General features: G+C 34.0%; 1 protein-coding gene across 2 annotated transcripts in view; it reads left to right on the top strand.

Annotated features, from left to right (window-relative positions):
- Positions 1–24,750, top strand: part of XRN2 (5'-3' exoribonuclease 2) — a 75,882-nt gene that overhangs the window by 31,243 nt on the left and 19,889 nt on the right. For both annotated transcript variants that reach the window (XM_045529083.1, XM_045529084.1), the window contains exons 16-26: positions 2,714–2,832; positions 4,859–4,994; positions 6,983–7,090; positions 7,179–7,268; positions 7,940–8,012; positions 12,435–12,518; positions 13,718–13,815; positions 14,399–14,478; positions 15,741–15,797; positions 23,422–23,490; positions 23,575–23,706. In XM_045529083.1, coding sequence (XP_045385039.1) covers positions 2,714–2,832; positions 4,859–4,994; positions 6,983–7,090; positions 7,179–7,268; positions 7,940–8,012; positions 12,435–12,518; positions 13,718–13,815; positions 14,399–14,478; positions 15,741–15,797; positions 23,422–23,490; positions 23,575–23,706 — 1,046 coding nt within the window. The remainder of the gene's footprint in view (positions 1–2,713; positions 2,833–4,858; positions 4,995–6,982; positions 7,091–7,178; positions 7,269–7,939; positions 8,013–12,434; positions 12,519–13,717; positions 13,816–14,398; positions 14,479–15,740; positions 15,798–23,421; positions 23,491–23,574; positions 23,707–24,750) is intronic.

Here is a 24,750-nt window from a genome sequence, read left to right on the forward strand (position 1 = left end):
TTGCCTCATGGTATCCTTCCTTATTTGAACTTTGTAATCCAAATTGCAGAAGCAAATCAAGCTACCCAGCAAGGCTGTACTGTGTCCACCAGCTTCTGTTGTAGTGGCAATAGATCATGAGCTCTCAGAGCAGCTGGTATGGCAGCAGCAGGAGTGAGGGAATAGACTGTGAGCTAACAGTAGAGGAAGGAAAGCTATTATGGAAGGTTCAGTATTAGATGTACATTTTTACTATCTAAGAAATTGCATAAGCTTGGATATTTAAGTTTTCTTACTCTAATAGTTTTCCTGTTGATGCTCATTTCCTTTATTACAGGCCAACCCCATATGTGGAATTTTGCCATGCCAGGAGACTGATTCCACTTGTATTCCCATATATTCACAGCTAGGCATTTTAGGGCCTTAGATTTGGAATTTGAAAACTTGAGATTTTGCATCTCCTGAGAGAAGCAGCCTGGGTTTCTGTTGTGTTTTTGTTCCATTTTATTTTGGTTTTCTTGTCTCACTAACAGAGTGGGATGTAGAGGGTCAAGGAAAGGGGCTGCAATGAGACATCTGGCCAGAACAGAAAAAGCTGATGCACATCGTTCAAGATTATAGTGACTACAGTCCTTGCAGGGCAGAACTGAGAGTGACTGGTATTCTCAGATGCCCTGTTGATGATAGAATGCTTCTTTCTTAATTTTGGGGGGCAGGTAGGTTTAAACTTTGCCAGCTGTGGTTGCTTTGAGAAGGGTTCCAGTATTATATTCAGGCTCTGTAGAGCCACAGGACTGGACTGTTTATCAGTAAAATTTGCCCTGAGAGTAGGAATAGGGAGATTGGTGATAGGTTGCTTATTTGATCCTGTCTTAACCCCTTTTTGACACAATTATTTCTGTATAGGGTAGTATGGAATTGGAGTCTGCATAGTGAGATTTTCACCTAGAATGTTCTGACGCCAAATTACCTGTTTATTTAAAGAGAACCATTAAGGTTATGGATTTTTGCCCATTTATTTTTTCTGAGCTGTTGGGCTTATTAGTAGTCTTCAATACCTGTCTACTGATGTCAGTATTATTAATGTTTTATTAAATAGCTTCTGTTTCCTGGTATATGTGGTTTTAAATTTTGTATTCTAAAATGTAGCTTTATTATATCTGAGGCCATTCTCAGTTGAGTTGAATTTGGTTGTAAACAGCTTTTTAAAAAAATTTGTATGAATGAATTTGTTTGAATCTACTATGTTCAGAAAAGAGTACCTTTGTTGGTAGAGGCAGAGCAACAGAAATTTAGCATTAAATGGTGAATGGCTTCTTTTCCTTGAAAGTCTGTTATTTTTGTCTTCTAATGATGAAGTTTATGTCTTGTTAATCAAGTATCAATTTGGGAAAGTTTGCTTTTTATACACCTTCTCTGTACTTAGACAATAGGAATATCAGCTTTATAATTTAATCCAAATGATTAGTAGAGGATTAAAAAAACAATAGTGATGACTTACTGAAGGGCTAACCACCATGTGCCAGGCAGGAGGCATGCCAGTAATCTTTCACATATGCTGTTTCATTTAATTCTTGCGGTAACCTGTAAGGAAGTAGAACATGATCATCCCTATTTTAAGATTAGGCTCATGGAGTGAATTGCCCAAGGTCACACAGCCAGTAAAGGTGTAACTTGGTATTTCAATGCCGATCTGTCTGACTAAAAATACCTGCCTCATTTTTCAAGTACAACAGTGCCTTCCTATATTTATTTTTATTAGATTTTTAAAAACTGTATTGTGTATACATTTTCATGAATAAAATTGACATATATTTTTGAAAGGACACATATTGACATAAAATTGACATATTTTTAAAAGCTCTATGTGAAATACAATTTTTTATTTTTCTTGGCCTGTGGTGTGAAGTCACTGCCTTCATGCCATGGATAGTGTAACTAATTATAGTATCATTAAAATAGCCTTCTGAGTTCTCAATTTTAAAATAATTCAATTTTCTCGAAATGGTTAATCCTGTGAATAACAGAAGGAAAACGTCACTGTGAAAGTTTTTCTACCACTTATGTTTTTGGTGATTTATTAATTTAACTTAAGTTGCAGAAAATTTTCTTTTAATATTTTTATTAAATATTAAAATATTTTAGGGTCTGCTATATTAATTGAGTTAGGTACAGAGGGAAGATAATACTGAATTTAAAGTGACATCCAAGTCTTTGAAATACTACTAACAAAAATCTGCATTTTTCTAAATTGACTAATAGACTTTATTTGTATATTGAATTTTAAAAGAGAACATATAAAATAATTTAATAGTTACCTGTCAGAGTCTCATTAAACTTGCTTTCTAGAGTGGTTGTACTAGATTGAACAGTACTTTTTAACGGCATTCTCAACAGCATCGACTATTTTATATATTACTGTTATATATATTGTTATTTTTTACATATTTTTTAATGTATACAATTAAATTTTTCTTCTTCAGAAACATTTTTTATCCTACTAATTTTAATTTTTTTGAGTTTAAGCTTAGGAAGTTTGATACTTTATTACTCTTTTTGGGGGGTGTATGGAATGGGACAGTATCAGTCTCTATACTTTCTAAATATATGTACCATATCTGTTTAATAGCTTTAAAAAAATGTGTTACTATGAAACATGGTAGGTAATGGTGGTTGGATGTACTTTCTTATGAATAATGAAATCCTTCTTCTGTAATGTCATAATTATCTACAGAGTCCTTCAATATCACCTAATACGAGTTTCACATCTGATGGTTCCCCATCTCCAATAGGAGGAATTAAGCGAAAAGCAGAAGACAGTGACAGTGAACCTGAGCCAGAGGATAACGTCAGGTGAAGCCATTTTTTGGTAGCACTTTGTTAGCAAATTGCTGAAATAGATGCGGTCTAATTAATGCTATTTAACTTAGAGCAGCAGTGCCTTCAGATGCTTGCCTGTGATCTTTTTATCCACCAGTAATTAATGTGGAGGGTTAGAATAGTCAGTAAATTCCAGTGAGATATGTAAGCTATAGCTGTTAAACCTAAGTATCCAGATTAGTATGCGTGCAGGTTTTCATCTTCCAAGCCACTTTTTCCTCTGAGACCAGGCACTAGATAGGCTAGACATGAGGTGTTTAGCTCTCACTATGTGATCTGAATGTTACTGTTTGGAGATTAAATTTTCAAGCTGCTTAACCTACAAAGTTCAGTTACACTTGGACACTTAATATAGTTTGCTTTAATCTTCTCAATTGAAAAGGTTTTTCCTCAAAATGAAATATGCAAAAATCATTCTGTTAAGAGATTATATATATAGTTTTTAAAAACCACAAACTTGGATACACATAATAACAGTTGTATTTCATGACAGAGGAGTTTCCCTTTTGCTATATACTTAAAATTTATAATAGGAAACTTTGATTCTTTAATTGATCCTGAAGTTCAAGATCATTATGTAATAAGATTAACAGCCTCTCATGCAATTAAATTGAGATTTCAACCCTGGGCTCCAAATACAAAAGACAACAATCTCAATAATTGTAGCTCATTAAGAATTCGGGAAAATCATCTATTTCAAAAGTAAAGAAGACAGTAGTGGCCTACAGCTCATACTTCCAAAGCGTGTGATTTGTGTTTATAATTGGAAACTTAACTATGTAACTACCATGATCAATACTAGTTTAATAGATAGCATGATTTCAGTAATTTATTGTTTAGTCCTGGTGCTGAGGATAATCACAGCAGAAATGCTACTACCAAGAAATGTTTGAGGGCTCTTAGCATTTATTTCATTTATATTTTCTGTAATATAGTGATATTCCACATTATAGACAGAGGATCTTTCTCCTAATTACTGTTGTATGAATGTGTGTGTTTGTAGGGGGGATTGAAACTGGTATGGTATATTCTGAAACATGACTGTAATTATTTGTGAGATCTGGCACATGTGGAAAAGAGCCCTTAATGGAGAATCTTGATGTTCTTGGTCTGTCCTGCTTTTTTTTTTTTTTAAGTGTTCTTTGGCTTTTTCATGTTCATTGAATAAAATATTTAAATTTTTTAGAGAATGAGAAATGAATACTTAAAAACACATATACTTTGGGTGAAAATGTGGTTCTTCACATTGTATTAGCAGTGATTAATGGTAACTTAGTGGATTATTTGAGCTGCTTCTAAGCTTTACCAGAACATACATATATGTGTGCACATATGTGTATATAGATCTATAGAGATACAGAATGTGTATCTCTTCTTTATGTATATCTCTATCTCCTTTCCTTAAGCCATCAATAGCTTTTAGCTGAAAGAGGGATAAGGCCCAAGCAAGGATAGAGAGAATAGGTATACACAATTTCTGCCTAGTTCTACATTATTCTTTATAAACCATTTTTCAAATTAAAAAAAATTAACATGTTCAAGTATGTTTTTAAAGTAATTTAGTTGACTTTCTTGGTATAGTTTGAATATATTTTAACAGACTGAGGAACTTGAACTGTATGAAATATCTTCAGTATTTGACAATAAAAATAAAGCAGTATTAAAATTTGAGCAAACAAATGTTTTGTATCTGTTTTAATAATTTTTTTAAAAAGTAGTTTTATAATGGCCTTACCAAAATCAGTGTTTGTGTTTTTAATGTTTAACTGTCTTAAGTTGTTAATAATGTTTTCAATGTTTAACTGTCTTTAAGTTGATAATAAATTATCTGAAAGTAGACTTTTTATAAATAATTAAATGAATCTCTGTAGCATTACTATTTAACTCATTCACATTTCCCCAGATACTAAGTATAGATTGATTTGGAGTGTAAATTGGTAGATATTCTATTACTCAAAGTGTATTAATTCAACATAAACTGGCTTTGCCTTGTTTTTAGGTTATGGGAAGCTGGTTGGAAGCAGCGGTACTATAAGAACAAATTTGATGTTGATGCGGCTGATGAGAAATTCCGTCGTAAAGTTGTACAGTCTTATGTTGAAGGGCTTTGCTGGGTTCTTCGATATTATTACCAGGTACAAAAGGAATATTTTTCTCTGACTCTGGAGGTGATCTTTTAGAAAGACAGCAATTTCTATAATAGTATGTATTACTGAGCTGTATCCTGAAATAAAACCCAGAGTCATGTTTTAAGCTTCCTGTTCAGAAATTCATGCTAATAATATTTGTTCATAAAGACTCTGAAGCTCCTATTAATATATTACAAAGCTATGTTTGTTGTTAAAGGATTTTTCAGCATCAAGTAGTAGGGTTGACTGTGCTTTGTCTTTAAGATGATTAAAGTATTTTTTAATTGGAATTTAAAAATAACTAGATAATTGACATTCACTAAATGACTGAACAAAGGACAAAGCCTAGAAAATACCAGTAAGAATTTGAATGATACCATCTTCTCTATGATAGGGTGATGTTACATGAAGTTTTTTTTTAATTTATTTTTTAATTATTATGGATACATAATAGTTGTATATCTTTAATAGGGTACATGTGATGTTTGGTACAGGCATACAGTGTGAATTAGTCAAATCAGGATAATCGGGGTATCCACTACTCCAGGCATTTAACATTTCTTTGTGCTAGGAACATTCCAGTTCCACTCTTTATTTTAAAGTATACCCTAATTTATTGTTAATTCTAGTCACTTTGTTGTGCTGTCAAATATTGTTCATTCTGTCCAACTATATTTTTGCACCCATTAGCCATCCCTACTTTATCCCTGCTTCTCTGCTACTCTTCCCAGCCTCTGGTGACCATCACTGTATTCTCTGTCTCCATGAGATCGAGTGTTTTTAGTATTTAAAATTGGAGTACTTTGAATCTGTACCTTTTGATAACTGAGGTGTCAGATTTTTGCGAGATTAGGGAGACATTTTGGGGATTGTATGTATCACTGATAGTTAACATCTGGTTTGGTGTTCAGAGAGCAAACCAAGTTAAGTTTGGTATGACCTGGGGATAGATGGAGTTTGTCAGTAAGAAGAAAGTTACAGGCCAGGTGCGGTGGCTCACGCTTGTAATCCTAGCACTCTGAGAGTCCAAGGCGGGAGGATCGCTTGAGGTTGGGAGTTCAAGACCAGCCTGAGCAAGAGTGAGACCTCGTCTCTACTAAAAATAGAAAGAAATGATCTGGACAGCTAAAAATATATATAGAAAAAAATTAGCTGGGCATGGTGGCACATGTGTGTAGTCCCAGCTACTCGGGAGGCTGAGGCAGAAGGATTGCTTAAGCCCGGGAGTTTGAGGTTGCTGTGAGCTTGACGCCACGGCACTCTAGCCCGGGCAACAGAGTGAGACTCTGTCTCAAAAAAAAAAATAAAAAACAAGAAGAAGAAGAAAGTTACACAATGCACAAAGTATTGACCATAAAATATTTTATTTGCATGTTTTACTCTAATCAAGATTTTAATTCACTAGGCATAGAATTAGAACACATGTCAGAAAGACATCTCTTTTCTGAGTATCACTTGCTTTTGTTTTCTTTTCAATGTGTTTACTCAAATACTTTTATAGTCAAGAGAATGTTACATGAAAATATAATAGTGAATTGTAAAATGAAACTTTTGGCAGTTTTACTCTCATCCACTGTTTCACTAATGTCATTAACCACCTACATGCTCAGTAAATGTTAGCTGCAACTGCTCTTGGTTTTATTTGATGATGGCAGCTCTAGAATTGGAAAGAGCTGTCACCAAATATATTTTAAGGATAAAAATCTTCACCAAATTGTGTTTGTGGACATAAAGGCATTAACTGCTGATTATTAAAGATGCTTTGCAGTATTTTTTAAGCCAAGGAGCCATTGATATGAAATAGAAATTTCTGTTCAGATTTAATCAAAATAATTTTTAGGACTCATGGAAAAAAATCAATATATGGAATATATACCAGAAGTCTTATGTTTTATGAGTAGAACATTATAGGTTAATAATCTAATTTTTGTTTGTTTTTCATTGTGTCCATCATTAACATAGGTTTTTCTTGTTTGTTTTTCTAATGATTCTAGGGCTGTGCTTCCTGGAAGTGGTATTATCCATTCCATTATGCACCATTTGCTTCAGATTTTGAAGGTATTGCAGACATGCCATCTGATTTTGAGAAGGGTACAAAACCGGTAAGCTTGATTATTTAAAGTCATAAAATTTATAGAATTTTGGATTAGATAATAATTTTGGGCCTTTAACATTTTTTCTTTCTTGCAGTTTAAACCACTGGAACAACTTATGGGAGTTTTTCCAGCTGCAAGTGGTAACTTTCTACCTCCATCATGGCGGAAGCTCATGAGTGATCCTGTGAGTCTTAGTATTTTGAGTGTGGGGGTAATTGGATTTTTGTCATATATTTTATTAACTGTATTCACAGTCAGTTTTGCATCTCATGTTTAAAATAGTGAAGTACAGAAACAGAACATTTGAGTTCTTTTGTATATTTTTCACTACATATAATTTTTTTTTTTCCTGCTTTCTTTGGCCAGCAGTACCCTACCAGAAAATAAAATTCATGTTTGGGAGTAGTTGTTGTAACAGTCGTTTTATTCTCAGCTTACCTGTGAGTCTTTATTTTTATTTGTTCCAGCCATGTATGGTGGCTACCAGAGCTCAGAAGACTGGCTCACCTAACTAAATCATCTATGAACTTGTTTTGTGGGCTAGTCAGAAAGAGTGAGACCCAGCCAGGAGGTTAATTGTTAGAGTAAATCAACTCTGCTTGCCTGAGGCTCACAGTTGTCAGTTCTAAAATTCTTCTACAGTAATGCCTTTTGTATTCATCTTTTAAAATAAAATTCTTAATTTTGTTTTAGTAGACTTGAGATGAATGATCTCATATCTTAATAACATTTTTTAAAAGGAATGCACTTTGTTTCCTTATCAGGCCTGATAACTTGAATGAAAGTCGTATTAAATTCTTTATAACAGAGACGTGTGACTTCTGTTTTGATTCTCCACTTTTCTCTCTGATACAGGATTCTAGTATAATTGACTTCTATCCTGAAGATTTTGCTATTGATTTGAATGGGAAGAAATATGCATGGCAAGGTAAAATTTAGACATTCCTTTTGGTAAAACTGTAAACCAGCGATTTATGGGATGAAAGAATTCTGTAAACAATAAATATTTTAAGAACTATATGTGAGGAGGCAGGGAGCAGGAAGAAAAACAAGAATTATATGTGAAAAATTGATATTTCTTTAGCCAATCTGAGATTAGCAATGATTAATAGTAGTTGTAATAGTAACATTCTGATAAACAGTAAATTGGGTTGAAATAGGTTGATAATTATATCTTTTGTCTCTTTTATGATTAATTAATGGGACTTGTTCTATTCATTCAGTAGCTCATTAACACCTTTTAAGGTTGCTGAGATACAGAACATGGTAGTGTCCATGTGGAGATTCACTATACTCCATGGAAACATTTGAAAAATATATTAGACATTTTCATTAGTTTAAGTAGTTTATATTGATAATTACCTATTATTTTTCATCACTTCTATTAACAGGTTTTGTAGAAATAGCACTATAAAATCAGTGCTCAATTTGAGGTGCTATTTACCACCCAACCAATATGTATTGATGATTGAATGTAAAACACAATAAAGAAATCTCACACAATAAGCCAATTGTTGTTTCACACCAAACCCCACTTTCATTAAATCATTTTAACCTTTTCTTCCACCATATACTTTTCTAGGATAATGAGCAAGTTTGGTAAAATCATGTTTTCACTTTTTTCTTATTTCCTGTGGTTGGAATGACCAATAAAAGGACTCAAAGGGAATCTTGAGGCAAAAGGGCATAAATAATAATTTACAAATTGGAAAATTATTATTTTATGAGGTTTTAGGGTTGATTTTTGTTTCATGTAGTAGCAGAAATTTCATATTACTTTAGTGGAATGATAACGGGAAGTACATCCCACTGATTGGGGTTATCTAAGTGTTGTGTGCTCTGTGGTCTTGTGTTGTTATATATAAATGAATTGGAGATTCAGGTTGTTTTTGAAGGCGTTTTGTGGAGGATATTTTGAAAAAAATAGAGAGGAAAAAGTAGAGAGAGAGGAAGCATAGGAAAATGAGGGATAGTAAAGTAAAAATAATAAGCAAATTATTTAATAAGGAGATACATTTAGGTGAGTGTCAAATTAATTAAATCCTTGTATGGGTTTATTAAATAAATAAATGTGTAAACATGCAGATGACTTGCCAATTATATCATTGTAGTATATATCATTTCTATCACTGACAAGGGAGGGCTATTTTCAGTAGAATTTAACTGTAGGGGAGAAGTAAGGCAATGCACAAATGTTCAGATTTCTTCACATTCTTGCCAACATTTGTTATTTTCTGTTTTTTCTTTTTTTGTAATAGCCATCCTAATGGGTGTGAAATGCTCTCTTATTGTGTTTCTGATTTGCATTTCCCTTAGTGATTAGTGTGATATTGAGCATATTTTCACATACTTATTGGCTATTTCTACGTCTTCTTTGGAGAAATGTCTGTTCAAGTCCTTTCCCTGATTTTAAATTAGGTGTTTAGATTTTTTTGTTGTTGTTATAACAGTTCTTTGTATATTCTAGACATTAACCCCTTATTGGAGATATGATTTGCATATGTTTTCTCCCATTCTGTGGGTTATCTTTTCAGTCTGTGATAATGCACAAAAGTTTTTAATTTTAATGAAGACTGGTTTATGTTCTTTTGTTGTTGTTGCCCGTGCCTTTTGGTGTCATATCCAAGAAGTCATTGCCAAATCCAATGTCATGAATCTTTCCCCTATATTTTCTTGTAAAAGTTTTATAGTTTTTTTAGCTCTTACATTTAGGTTTGTGATCCATTTTGAGTTAATTTTTGTATGTGGTATAAAGTATGGGTCCAACTTCATTCTTTTGCATGTGGATATCCAGTTTTCCTAGCACGATTTGTTGAAAAGACCATCCTTTCCCCATTGAATAGTTTAGCAATCTCATTGAAAATTAATTGAGCATATATATATAAGGGTTTATTTCTGGGATCTCTATTCCATGTTTTAAAATTTTAATTATTATAGCTTTGTAGTAAATTTTAATGTCTGAAATTTTGAGTCTTCCAACTTTATTCTTCTTCAAGATTGTTTTGGCTATTTGGGATCCCTTAGATTCCGTATGAATTTAAGGATGGGTTTAAACTTTGACCTTTAATATTTTATATAAATATTTTTACTTACTAGGCTCAGTAACAACATAGTTTTTTTGAGGTAAAATTTAGTACAATTAGGAAATATAGTTATTTCCCCATACATGTTTTTAAAACTTAGTGAAAGTAATGATAATACTTAGTTAAATTTTTCCCGGGGTTGAGTACATCTTAGAAGATAAACTATATCTAGGTACTTTTCCAACATTTTCTGAACATGTATACTTATCAACATTATGTATAATTTAACAATAATATAGTTTTTGTAAAATTTACTTAGTACTATATAGATATACACAGCATAGTAGTTTTAATTGCTATATAATTTGTATATAAATAGAGAATTTAAGTAATTTGATCAAAGTCACACAGTGGTAGCCAATGTCTAAACCCAGAGAGTCTGATTCTAGAACTCACAATTGAAATGATTGTTCACTTGAGTATTAACCACTGCTTGAGCTACCTCTGGGTGGTCGAGAGGATTAAATGAGATAATACATGTAACATAGGAAACGCTCAGAAAACAGTAACTGCTTTTCTCATTTTTACCATCAGCTCACTCTCAGCACTGTCATATCTGGATATAAGGCATTCCTTTCTACCCTGGCCAGTAAGGCTGATTTTATTGCTTAGTAACTTTATTGCTGTCAGTAGCACTGCAGGTTGCTTACTGATTGGATTTAGCTTCTGTAGTTGATATTGTAGGAAATGTTTTGTAGGTTATTTTTAGATCCTAAATATAGGGGATAAAAAACAGAAGCTTAGATAACGTCGTAGTTTCTCATGGATGTATTTCTTTCAAGTGTATGACTAAATAAAATGAGCAGTTTTCTAGATTTTTTTCCCTGTGTTTACTATTAATAGCAATTGAAATAGCCTGACTCAGAGGTGAGATACTAATATCCTTGAAATCACTTTTTAAGGTGATTCAAAATCCATACTAGAACTCAGTTTCTTTTTAACAGAAAAAATTAAACATTCCACTGCCTAGTAAGAGAATTTTTGAAAATACAGTAGCTAAATAATGACAACTTTGGAAACCTTCTCATTTCTTACAATTTTAAAGGGAATAATCACAAATACAGCAGTTTTGAGTGGTAGCAACTTCAGAATTATTTAGAATTATTTAATTATTTAAGAATTATTTCAAATTATTTAATTTGTCTTTGTTGTTATCTTAAAATTTTTATTTAGTCAGAATACTAGTTATTCAGGCACAGTGGCTCACACCTATAATCCTACCACTTTGGGAGGCCAAGGCCGGAGGATCGCTTGAAGCCTCGAGTTCAAAATCAGCCCGAGCAACATAGTGAGACCCCCATCTCTACAAAAATTAGAAAAATTAGCTGGGCATGGTGGTGCATGCCTATAGTCCCAACTATTAGGGAGGCTGAGGCAGGAGGACCACTGGAGCCCAGAAGTTCAAGGTTGCAATGAACTATGATGATGCCACTGCACTCTAACCCAGGCAACAGTGAGACCCTGTCTCAAAAAAGAAAAACCAACTTTTTAAAAACTATATATAGCAGAACATATATATACACTTCAATAACTTTGTATGTTTTTTTAGTAATAAATGTTGTTTTAGTGACATGCTTCTTTAAAAATTATGTTTGTGGGTCCAAATAAAGCAATGCCCTTAATTCTAGCATACTCCAGAGGCTTCTTTTCAGCCTCAAGTGAATAGCCTCTGTTCTGTCTCCTGCCTCCAAGTTTATTTAAGCAAGTCTAAAGATTTTTTGTTTATAAATTAATTAGTAGGCTTTAAAATATAAACAGAATACCATGCAGTTTTAGAGGTGGAAAAGACCTGTGTATTCTGGTTGAACACAGCTGAATATTTTAATTGAATGGTCTCATTTTACAAAAGAAATGTATTTTACAAAATACTAGAAAGATTACAGGGCTAGCTTGAGCCCCAGGGAGATAAACTGGCTTTCCTGAGGCCATCTTAGTAAGTAAGGCGAGAACATAGACTAGTATCCAAGTGGCCACTCACTCATTTCATTTCATTTAAAAATTATATCACCACAGAGTTAAGATTCAGAACATATGATTTGCCATGTGAGCTATTTTAAGGATGGAAAATATGTAGAATTTTTTGTTCTACCACCATGTAGAAAATATTAGCAACTGAGTTCTGGCTAGATGAGACAACAGAGGTTAGTTCCAAAATGTTTTCATATCAGCAAGGATATTCTACTAGAAACATTTATTTGGACGAATGATAAGTTGGAATTTAGGTGATCCTAATAGCTGGGATGGTTTGTGTGCGTTTGTTTTCCCAGGTGTTGCTCTGTTGCCATTTGTGGATGAGCGAAGGCTGCGTGCTGCCCTAGAAGAGGTATACCCAGACCTCACTCCAGAAGAGAGTAAGAATTACACTTTCACTTGATCAACATTGATTTGTGTAATATAGACTTTACATTTCTGTATAAAATTAGTTATTTTCCGTTTGTCAATTTCCCATAAAGGGAGACATAAATTGTTGATTTTACTTTTTTATAACAAATGTTAACTTTGCTTCTTAATTTATTATCTTTAACTTGAGTAGTACTTAAATGTTTGTTAAATTTTTAAGAAAGCAGTGCTTCATGAATATCCTTTGAATTTTTGATTATTATATGACATTCATACACAAAAATATTTTTGCCTTTTGGGAAGATACTGTTCATTTTCTCCATCTGCCTTCTCCCCTTCTACTCCCCTGCCCCCAAATAATAACAGCTTTACTTGAAAGTTTAGGGTGAAACAAACACATTTGCCCTTAGAGTGCTAACTTGAAATGTTATTTTGCATAAAAAGTAGAATTTTATAATTAATACCAACAGTTGTATTCAGACTGGGAAATTACAAAACTGGGCTCTATTGAAAAATTTGTTTAATGCCAGTATAATAAGCCCGTAGAAACAATTTCTTTATCAACTATCTTTAGAATAATCTTTGTCATCAGATGATACAATTTGTGTTTCCTCAAGGAATGTTTATATGTCTTATACTAAGGAATTGAGTTCTTTATAAATGACCTTGCCCTTTTATCTTGCAGTATATTCGCATATCTTACAGCGATTTTTTTTTCTGATAGTGATTGATCTTTGATACCCTTTGTCAAAATATTTTTTTTTCCCATAGAGACATATCATACATTTAGGTCTGTCACTTCTTAAAAAATGCAAAAACAAAAACAAAAAAACTTTTTAGATTGATATGTAATCGTCGTATATATTTTGGGGACACATATGATATTTTAATATCTGTATGCACTGTATAATGATCGAATCAGGATATCCATCACCTGATTTTTCTTTTGTTGGGAACATTATAATTCTTGTCTTCTAGCTATTTTGAAATAAACAATAAGTTATTGTTAACTGTAATTTCCCTGCTATGCTATCAAATACTAAAACTTATTCCTTCTGTATAACGTATCACTTTTAAGTTTGTTTTTGTAATTTTATAATTAAGTTTTAAAAACTTAGATGCTTTCCCATGTTTTGCTCTCATAAAAATTGGTCTTGCACATATAATTTTTTAATGTATAGATCTTATTCTTTTTTTATTTTTCCCCCAGCCAGAAGAAACAGCCTTGGAGGTGATGTCTTATTTGTGGGGAAACATCACCTACTACATGACTTCATTTTAGAGCTGTACCAAACAGGTTCTACAAAGGTATGGAATGCAGTGTGGTTTATTAGGAATGCATATTTTTTACATTTTGCTAAAATATGCATAATGTAAATTTACCATTGTAATCATTTTTAAGTGGCATTAATTATATCCATAGTGTTGTGCAACCATCACCGTTATCCATTTCCAGAACTTGTTCATCTTTCCAAGCAGAAATTCTGTACCCTTTAAACAATATTAAACAATATCTCTTAATTCTGCCCTCCCCCTGGCCTCTGGTAACTTCTCTTCCACTTTCTGTCTCTGTGAATTTGCTTATCTTGGGTCCTTCATGTAAGTGGGATCATATAATATTTGTGATTTGTGTGTGGATTATACTACAGTATTTTCAAGGTTCATCCGTGTTTGTAGCATGTATCAGAATTTCATTCCTTTTGATAGCTGTTATTCCACTTGTATGTATATACTACATTTTGTTTATTCATTCATCTATTGATGGACATTTGGGTTGTTTCCACGTTTTGGTTTTTATAAATAATGCTGTGAGCACTGGTGTAAAAGTATCTGCTTGAGCCCCCATTTTCCATTCTTTTGGGTGTGTAATCAGGAGTGCATTTTTCCACAGCCAGTGGATGTACCACCTGAACTATGTCATGGGATTCAAGGAAAGTTTTCTTTGGATGAAGAAGCCATTCTTCCAGATCAGTAAGTGTTCATTGTATATATTAATAATTGAGGCAACTGGAAGGAAGTTTAGTCAGCATTTTTTCCTTATTGTCTAAATGTTTATTTTCTACTAATAGTAAGAAAATTATATTTAAAACAAAACAAAAGCCTGCTGACTAAAAAAAGGCTTGGATTTATAGTCCAGCTCTCCATAGTAGCTGTGTCACCTTGTGCTCTGGGTGTCCCTGAAACCTTTTCAGAGCATCCAGGAGGTGAAAACTATTTTCATAATAATACTAAGCTGTTACGGTATTATTTGCTTTTCTCACTTGGTTCCTTTCTTGAGTGTACAGTGGAGTTTTCCAGCGGCTAATGTAATGTGATATCTCGAGACATTGAATCAGAAGCAGAGAGAGAATCCAGCTATTAAGATAGATAACTAAGCCAGATATTAATGAGATTTTTAAAATATGTAAAACAGTGACACTTCTCATTTATTTTTGGTTTGTAAAAAATTGCTGTTTTTTATAAAACATTTATGTTAACATGTAATATATTACATGTTAGTATAGATAATAATAGTGTAGATAATAATAGTATATTATTTTTAATTTAGAATTTTTAAAATTTCTTAGTCTTAATTTTTAATAGGTAAATGTTGATAAATATAGCCAGTATAAACAAAAGCTCTTTGAGGTCCTCAGTAATTTTTAAGAGTGTAGAAGGGTTCTGAGACCAGAGTTTGAGAACAGCTGCTCAAGGGTATATATTCAGGAATGGAATTGCTGATCATAGAGTAGGTGTATCTTTTCTAGTTGATATCAGTTGGTTTTTCAAGATGGTTACACTATGTTATAATCTCAGTGGCAGTTTGTGAGAGAACTTATTGCTCTACAGTCTGGCAAACCCTTGAAATTGTCTTGACTTTAATTTTTGTCAGTCTGGTAGATGCTTATTGGCATCTTGTGGTTTACGGTTGCATTTCTCTGATTATTAATGAGGTTGAATGTCTTATGGTTAATGGTTGACCATTTCATTTATGAGGTGCCTGTTCTGTTTTTTTATTAGGTAATCTGTTTTCTCCTCTTTTTAATTGTAGGCATTCTTTACAAATTCTTTTGTTTATGAGATAGATGATAACAAGGAAGACAGGATCATTTTTTAAAGATATAAGTGATTATATTGTTTTTGTCAGTGCATTCTAATGATTCCTCTTTCCTAAAGCTAACGTAATAACGTCTTTCTTCCACTTACCTAAAAGGTTACAATTTACATGTGGTTCTTCCCTTGTTTGCTTTTAGAATAGTATGTTCTCCTGTTCCCATGTTACCAGATCTGACACAGAACACTGCAGTCAGGTAAGTTTTCCAAAATTCATGGCATTCACCCAGAGCACAGCTCTGAACTTGCGAATAAATTTTAAAAGACCTCTGATTCATAAGGAAATTGCAGCTGTTAATCCACCAATGCTTTGAGATTGGAAGAGTCCCTGTGTTGCAGACCTCAGAGCAGAGCCTCTTGACTTTAAATTATGTATATTGTTAAGGTTGCTGATTTAACAAGCTTGCTTATCTGTTTTCTGGTTTCCCCTGACAACCTCTAATTCCTCCTGGATTAGGAAAGTGGGAGGTAGAGAGTAGGAGTTTCTAGTAGTTTGTTTATAGGAGCAAACAGAACTCTACACCCTGGAGTCTCACACAGCTTCACCATAGTATAAAAGACTAATTATGTTTATAGTCACAGCTCTGCAGAGTTTAAAACAAAAATATTTTATAGTGTATTTTAGTTAAGACGAGATAGAATGCATTTGTGAAAATTTTTATCAATAGTTATTAAAAACTTGAAAGGCTAATTTCTGCTATCTGGAAAACTTACTTATACCTCAGTTCTTCAGTGCTGACAGCCTTTTCTATTGAGTAAAAATAATGTAAAATGTAATGTGACTGTTTAGGATAAAAATCAACAAACTTACTCATTTGTATAATCTAATGACTAGTCTTGATGGCAGAGCTTAATTGCCATTTTCTCCAATCTAGGCAAGACTAAAGCAAATGCATCTCAGGTGTTCAAGAATTTGGTAAAAGCATGCTAATCCTACATCCTCCTGTCCCACCCATTTTTATTTCTCCTCATGAAGTATTTTAGATTTTCCTTAGATTTCTTATTGTGAAATATAAGCATATTTATTTCCTATCTTTAATGGATTTAGGTAGTAACTGATTGCCATTCTAGCAGGACTTTTATTTAAAGAAAACTATTGTGAGTTTGGAAAATCTTCCTGGATTAGTTGCTTTCATTTATCGTTACACGTAATTTTTTAATCTTTACACATAATTTGTCCTGACTCTTTGTCTTTGTGCTCTTTTGTTAAGGATGGCGTATAGAATTGAAAGGGGCATGCTCCTAAGCCCATCACAAACAATCTGGCTCTGACAGATTTGATGTGGACACTGGGGTCTCTGGCTTACGTTGAAGCGTTGGCGCTTCAGGCCAGTTAATTTCACAGCCCTCTCTTTGGATTGTCGCATGTTTGCTTGTGTGCCTTCATTTGTTTTGCATATTTTCAAGAGTCTTCCTGCCTAGCTCTCTAGAAATAGTTAATTCTACTTAACTTTCTAATTAGGATAGAGAGGCTTGTTCAAAGCCGAGTTACAAAATTAATGGACAGATTCTGGAATTTTTGTTGGGATGATGATGTTGTTGGTTGGTTAGTTGTTTATTTCTGAGCCTGAATGAGCCTTTGGTATTTAGTACTCACTATGTTCACAGGATTTTTAAATTTATAAAACAAATGCTAGATCTAGGAACATACTCAGATGTGTATTGAAAATAACTTCATGACAAAATTGATACAATTGAGTTAATTTTCTAAAGATCCATGAAAGACTAAAGTTAACTTTATGTGAGATAATTTTCAGTGTGTTCTCTGAGAAGTAATGTTGAAGCTGTGATCCAGTTTACTGCACTTTCTTGTGGTTTTAGGGCTTGTTTTGCATCCCAGTGTTATATTTGTGTTATAAACAAAAATCTGAGAATGCAGCCTTAAGTATCACTTGCCAGTAATTTCTATTTTGACTCCTGGAATTTTTTTTCCTTTCCTATTTGGATACATTCAGTAATCTGTTACATATTGAAGGAGGTGTTTCCTCAGGTTGAGTTTAAGTCACTTCTCATTACATGCAGTCTTATCTCTATTATACAAGTTATTGAAGTATCTTAAGTTCATAGAAGGACACTTAGAGAATACAGTCAGCTCTGACCTAGGAGAGCATTTTTTTCCAAGTTCTGATTTCATAAGTCATTCACCATATTAGTAGTTTAACTTTGAATAGAACAGAGCCGTTTTCCTTAATTTTCCTCATCCTGCTCTTCCTCCACCGTTATAGTTTGTCTAGATGTGATATTTTCCAAATAAATCTTTGTTTACTTCAAATATATAAAACCTTCTGCGTATGATTTTAAAATTATAGAAAGTTATCTTTCAGGTTTATTCACGTGGAGGGGTAGGTGTAAACACACACACATACACACTCTTACTTTTGCTTTTTAAAAGGCCTTTCATGATATGGCAGAGCTATAGCTCTTTGCCTGAATCCTCAGGACCTCCTCACTACCCATGCTGTTCCCTTTAGTATCCCTTGACCTCTGCTCCTTCCCATTGTTTAGAATGCTCTTCCCTTCTCTGCCTGCCTCTGGCTTGTCCTTCAGTGCTTGTCTTCTAAAATATAACTTATGTAATTTTCAGCAGTAGCATTGTTAGGTTTTTCATTTTTCTCTCATAGTGCCTAGCATAGTGCCAAAGCCTTATAAAAGATCAGTTGTTCATAGTGTTGGAACCTGTGTTTGCCAGAGTCTTCCAAAAGCCCAAACTTTTCAGAGGAGTGTTTCTCAAACTTTCTGTATTCACTTTTGGATGAATCAGGCAAGTATAGAACATTCTATCTCTTCGAGATGTTTTACAAAAATGTGAATATGTGTGGAGATTTATTTTTAATGTAACCATTCCTACAGCATTTGTAAGGCTCATGGTTGGCAAGCAGATAACTTGAAATCAGAAGCCTGAAGGAAGTGGAATATGTGCACTCAGCATTAGATTTGATGGTGGAAAACACTGGGGAGGGTTTAACTTTCACTGCCTGTATTACTTTATAGAACACTGAACTGGTTAACCTCTTTGATAGAATGTCACAATCCTATAAATTCTGTAAGTGTTTTAAAATGTCAAGTATATGAATCATGAAATTTCCCTGCAAGAGCAGTTTGCATTGGTATGCTGGTTTAACATTAATTATGGAATGTATCAGGGAATTGTAGAGTAAAAATGAAACTTGATATTTAGAGTTTTCTGCTTCCTTTGTGAAGTGTGCTAGCAATCTCTAACAATACTAATACTTAAAATAGCATTTCTAAGGATGATTCTTAAAGTGGATTGAATCCAAAAAAGATGTTGTACATTCTGTTCTTTTTATAAAAAATTTTAATTATTATGGGTACATAATAGTTGTATATCTTTTATAGGGTGCTTGTCATGTTTTGATACAGGCATACAATGTGAATTAATCCAATCAGGGTAATTGGGGTATCCATCACTTCAGGCATTTATCATTTTTTTGTGTTAAGAATGTTCCAGTTCCACTGTTTTAGTTACTTTAAAGTATACTCTAACTTTTTTTTTTTTTTTTTTGGAAACAGAGTCTCACTCTGTTGCCTGGGCTGGAGTGCCATGGCGTCAGCCTAGCTCACAGCAACCTCAAATTCATGGGCTCAAGTGATCCTCCTGCCTCAGCCTCCCAAGTAGCTGGGACTACAGGTGTGCACCACCACATCTGGCTATTTTTTTCTATTTTTTAGTAGAGACAGGGTCTGGCTCTTGCTCAGACTGGTCTTGAATTCCTGACCTCAAGTGATCCTCCTGCCTCGGCCTCCCCGAGTGCTGGGATTACAGGCGTGAGCCACTGCCCCTGGCCTGAAGTTACTTTAACTTATTGTTGATTATAGTCACTTTATTGTGCTATCAAATATTGTTCATTCTGTGTAACTGTCTATATTGTTGCACTCATTAACCATCCACACTTTATCCCCAACTTCCCGATACCCTTCCCAGCCTCGGGTAAATCATCATTCTACTCTGTCTCCATGAGATTAACTGTTTTTAATATTTAGCTCCCACAAATGAGTGAGAACATTTGAGATTTGTCTTTCTGTGCTTAGCTTATTTCACTTAACATAATGTTCTCCATCCAGTTCCATCCATGTTGTTGCAAATGGCATGATTTCATTCTTCTATTCCTTTTCTATTAAGACTTTGCTACAAGATTTTCTTCTTACCGATAGTGTTGAGAGTGACTTTGCTACAAGATTTTCTTCTTACCGATAGTGTTGAGAGTGCTACTTGTGATACAAATAAAAGTACTGTTCAGTTTTCTTATTTTCAACCATGCTTGGGTTTTAAATTTTTTTTTTTTTTTGTGCCCATGATGTGTTTATGAAGATAGTCAGGAGATTAAAACAATGGGGAGGTAACCTATCAAGGAAGGGATCCGTTATGCTACTCGTGGGGGAGAGCTGGTCTGGGGCATAGAGGCTAATGCTGAATCGGTTAATACTGTTTTGCGTGTTTTGGGAAAAGTAGACAAAAATACTTCTGTTTACAGAATTAGATGAAACAATATAAATCTAAACACAATTCTCTTACCTTAGTTGGGCAACCCATTGAGTCCATAGGGTATGTCATTAACTCATTTCTTCCCTGTACTTCTCAGAGGTTGAGGGTGCTTCTCTCCTTATCTCAGTGTTAATGCTTTCTCTCCCCACATAAACCCTCCACAATTAATCCCCTTTGTTTCTAATGGTGGAAATTTGTCAAAGGGTAATCTGTATTTTTTTCCTTCAGTGCTCTACCTATAAAAGTTTAAATTATATAAACCTGAAAAAAAATGAAGGACCTTCACAAGTGTGGATTCATATAAAGTTACTCTTTGGGTCTTTGCCTAAGGGGTTCCTCTTTAGTCTATCTGTTTCACTTTTAGGAAGTTGGAGTTATGATGATGTTATCATGTTGGAAAAGTACATTTCTAAAAACATAATAGATCTTAGTGTATACATTTTTGATAGCAAATTAAGATATTGAAATATCTCAACCAGTGGAAGCTTAACTCATTTTAGGAGAGAGTATGTCTTCAAATTGTTCTTAAAGATCCAAGGAGAAAGAATGCTTTAATCTTTGAAGTCATAATAGTGTCCTTGTCCTTTCAATGGGAACTTCTTAACTTATTTTTAGACATTCCTTTTCTATCTCTTAATGGTTTGTAGTATACTGAGTATACAGATCACTTTGTTGAGTGTGGTTCTGAGGGGAAGTAGGGCAGATCTTGGAGATTGTTTTCCTATTGCCTTGGCAAGTTTTTCCCTTTCAGAGCATAAGCATGAATAATGGAATTTTTAAATCGATTTTATTAAGGAATAACTGACATATTGGTGACCTCTGCTCTCTTGCACACTGCTGCTGGGTTGTTCTTTCTGAAATGCATCTTTGATCACTTTTACTTCCTCACTGACAACTTGCAGTGGCTTCACATTGTAGTCAGACAAGCCCTCTATGGCCATAACCCAGTTCAGCTGGCCTTTCTTACTGCTCCCTTCTGCTGCTCATATACTTTTTATGTCATTCCAGCCCTTTTAAACTGAGGTTGCATGGGAGAATTCAGCCTTGAGAACTTAAAACATATGTTGTATGTAATGAATCAGTTTGTGTCCCAGGCTTCTAGTATGGTACCAGCTATGTATCTTCCCATGGGAGAATTGAGAATGTAATCACTCAAATAATTTTTTTAAAGGGCTTCTCTCCCAGATCCCCAGTGAGAAGGGCTACTCCAATTAATCTGAGCCATTCCTTGGCCTGGAACTCCTTGCCATATCTTTGTTCACTTATTTCCCCTGCCATCCTGTAACCAGTCCTGCCCTATCTTAAACCACAGCCTCTTGCATGGTATTTTCTTTGGTCCTCAGATGAAAGAATTCCCTTTTCCTTCCCCCATACACACATACCTTTAGCCCATACTGACAGACATTTGTGTGGAAGGCAAGTGCACACACATACTTTGACTTAACATCTTTTCTTTGTGTTGTTGCATTTTCCACTTTCTTCCTTATAAAACTGTTACCAAATACTTCTTTATTTCCCTTATTAGAAAGGAAGGCAGGCTTGATACCTGGACAGTGTGTGTATGCCCAGTCCAACCATGATACCATGTATGCGGTGGACACTCTAACAATTTGGTAATCTGCTAAAGAGCCCTGCTGAAACAAAGATACCTGCTTTGAGACACCAAGTCTTGCTTTATTACCAGTTTTCTCTCTTTATTTTGTTATCGCAAAGCCTTAATGAGCCCGAATACTTAACCGTCATTTCCTCTGTCACCCTCTTAAACCTTTATCACTGCCTGTCCTACCTTGCCCTGGCCTGTGCCACCTTGCCCATGAGAGAATATTTGAGCTAAAGACAGTTGCCAGTGAAGAGTGAGTTGTAAGAGGAACCAATTGAGTAAATGGAAAATTCAGCTGTTCTTGGGCTCAGTGGTATTTTTATTGTAAGTGAAGCTATTTTTGCATACTTAAAATATACAGTTAAATCCTACTGCAATGAAAATTTCTATATAGCAGGTGAGCTCTAGTTGTTAAAGTGGCAGTATTCAAAAAAAAAAAATCTAAAAATGTCAACCAGTTCAATAAAACGTTTTTTAGTAAAACCTTTTTAACTTACTATAATCTAATCATTGGAGGAATTTTGGAAAATAAAGGAGAGACAATTGTATAGAAAAAAATCACTGATAACGTTTTGATGAATATATGTCTAGTCTAGTCTGTTGTGTGTATATATATTTCCCATGTTGTTAAGTATTGTGTTACTAAATTTTAAAAAATATAATCTGAAGATTCCATTGTTAGGATGAACTCTGCTTTCTTTAACCAGTCCACTATTATTCATACACTTAGGTTTTGCAGTCCTTCAATATTATGAATAAGAATGTTATAAGCATCCTTAAGTATAAATCTGACATATAACTAGAGTCCTAGAAGAAGCTTTGCTGTGTCAGAAGAAAGACTCTTGTGCTTACCTTTGGGATAGAGAGACACACACACACACACACACCCCCACCAGAAAAGAAGTTTGACTCTCTCTCTCTCCCTGCTTCCCTCCCTCCCTGTCTCTGTCTCTCTCTCTCTGTCTCTCTCTTTCTTTCTCTTTCTCTCTCTCTCTCTCTCTCTCTCTCTCTCTCTCTCTCTCTCTCATACACATGTACACAATCACCACCAGAAAAGGAGTTTGAGCCAGCTTATGCTCAAAGTCTGAGCATATAGCTTTTAAAGATAGGCATTTGTGTAGTTGTCAAATTGTGACTATTTCATTATTTTAAAAATACATATTAGGAGAACAGGGTACAAGGTTCCAACCCAAGAGATTTAGTATTATTTTTTGGGGTTCCGCCCCCCCCCATAGGTTTCTTAGCTATTTGTGTACATTTTTTGATTTTGCAAATAATTTCTATTAGGGTTTGCATCTTTATTGCAGTAAGAGCTAATCTGCCCTGACATGCTAGGAGTCTCTGCTATGGACTGAACAAAATGAAAGACATTTTACCTTTATTTTTATATTTTGTTGTAAACTTTTTCAACCTGTCTCCACTATCATATTGAAGTTTCTCAAGAGTTGGGGCAATGTCTCTTATTTCTCTCTCATCACCTCCAGTTAGCTAGAACATGACTTTTCCTGAAGAGAAAGTTCCATGAAGGCTGTGTACCAGGAATTAGAGGTCGTTTGGTGAGGAAGATATTTAGCCATTTGGTAAAACCATTGGCTAAAATAATTTTTGGAGAAGACTTTTGAATTTTAGTTATTCTGTTTAAACATGAAAAATACCTCAGTCTACATGATAATTAAGCCAACCTAATATGATCAAATTGTTCATTGTTCTTTTCCAGTATTAATTTTAAAGACCCACAGTTTGCTGAAGATTACATTTTTAAAGCTGTAATGCTTCCTGGAGCAAGGTAACAACAATTAACTACCTGAGCTTATTTTATACTGACGATTGTTCATTCTTATAACTAAGTATTGTGTTTTCAAATGGTCAGAAAGCCTGCAGCAGTACTGAAACCCAGTGACTGGGAAAAATCCAGCAATGGACGGCAGTGGAAGCCCCAGCTTGGCTTTAACCGGGACCGGCGACCTGTCCACCTAGATCAGGCAGCCTTCAGGACTTTGGGGTAAGTCGTGGATTTCCATCCCTTGTATATTTTGTTTTATCTAAATCATCCTAGAAAGCAGGTCAGTATTTATGCCACAGGTATTGTTTTTTTTTTTTTTACCTTATTAAAATATTGAGTTGATTTCACATGTATATTTTTGTCTGGCCACCATTTCCATGTCTGCCTCCCACTACTACTACGTCCTGTCATAACATTCCATACATAGTTAAAACCAAGCAAAGAATGCAGTTCCATCTTTAAAAACTAAGCAGGCATTTTGGACAAAACATGCATATCTGCCACAAATATTTAACAGACCATATAATACAACTGTTTGTAGATATTTTAATAACTTTAATATTTTTCTGATTTTCTTCATTTTTTAAAAATTCACTTCTCTGTTTATAATTCTGTTATTTCTCTAAGGCTTTTTACTATATTGTTGACAGTTATTTCAAAGGAATAAAAAATTGTCTTTACCCTCAAGAAAGTTTTAGCTGAATTAAAGTATTAACCAATACATTAGTATATAAACCCTCTGCTTTCTTATTTATTTATTTATTTATTTATTTTTAAATCTCAGATACAGAACACTTAAATTGGCATTGTGGTTGTGGGCATGGGCTTTTAGGTCCATGAAATACCTGCATTGAAATACCTTTACCACTTAATATGTTTGTGAAAGTTACTGAACTACTCTGTGCCCGAGATTCCTTATGTCTAAAGTGGAGACAGTAATTAAACTCTTAAAATTATGATGTTGTTGTAAGAATTAAGTGAGTTAATGTCTGGTAATTACTTAGGATAATTACTGAAGACTGTAAACATTACCTGTTATTGTTTTAGAAAGTCTTCATTCTTAATAACAGTAAAAGAAATGCAAATTTAAAATTGTCTTAAGATATCTTTTTTGCATTATTTTAACTATTTTGGAAAGCAACATAATATTTCCTCTAAATAGAGTTCTGAGTTTTGAAGATACTCTTAACCTTTGATCCAAATTCCTACTTCTTGGAATTTATCCTGAGGAAATAATTTTAGACGAGCATAGTTATATGCCCA

The sequence above is a fragment of the Lemur catta genome, chromosome 17 (assembly GCF_020740605.2).
Source record: "Lemur catta isolate mLemCat1 chromosome 17, mLemCat1.pri, whole genome shotgun sequence".
Classification (NCBI taxonomy): domain Eukaryota; kingdom Metazoa; phylum Chordata; class Mammalia; order Primates; family Lemuridae; genus Lemur; species Lemur catta.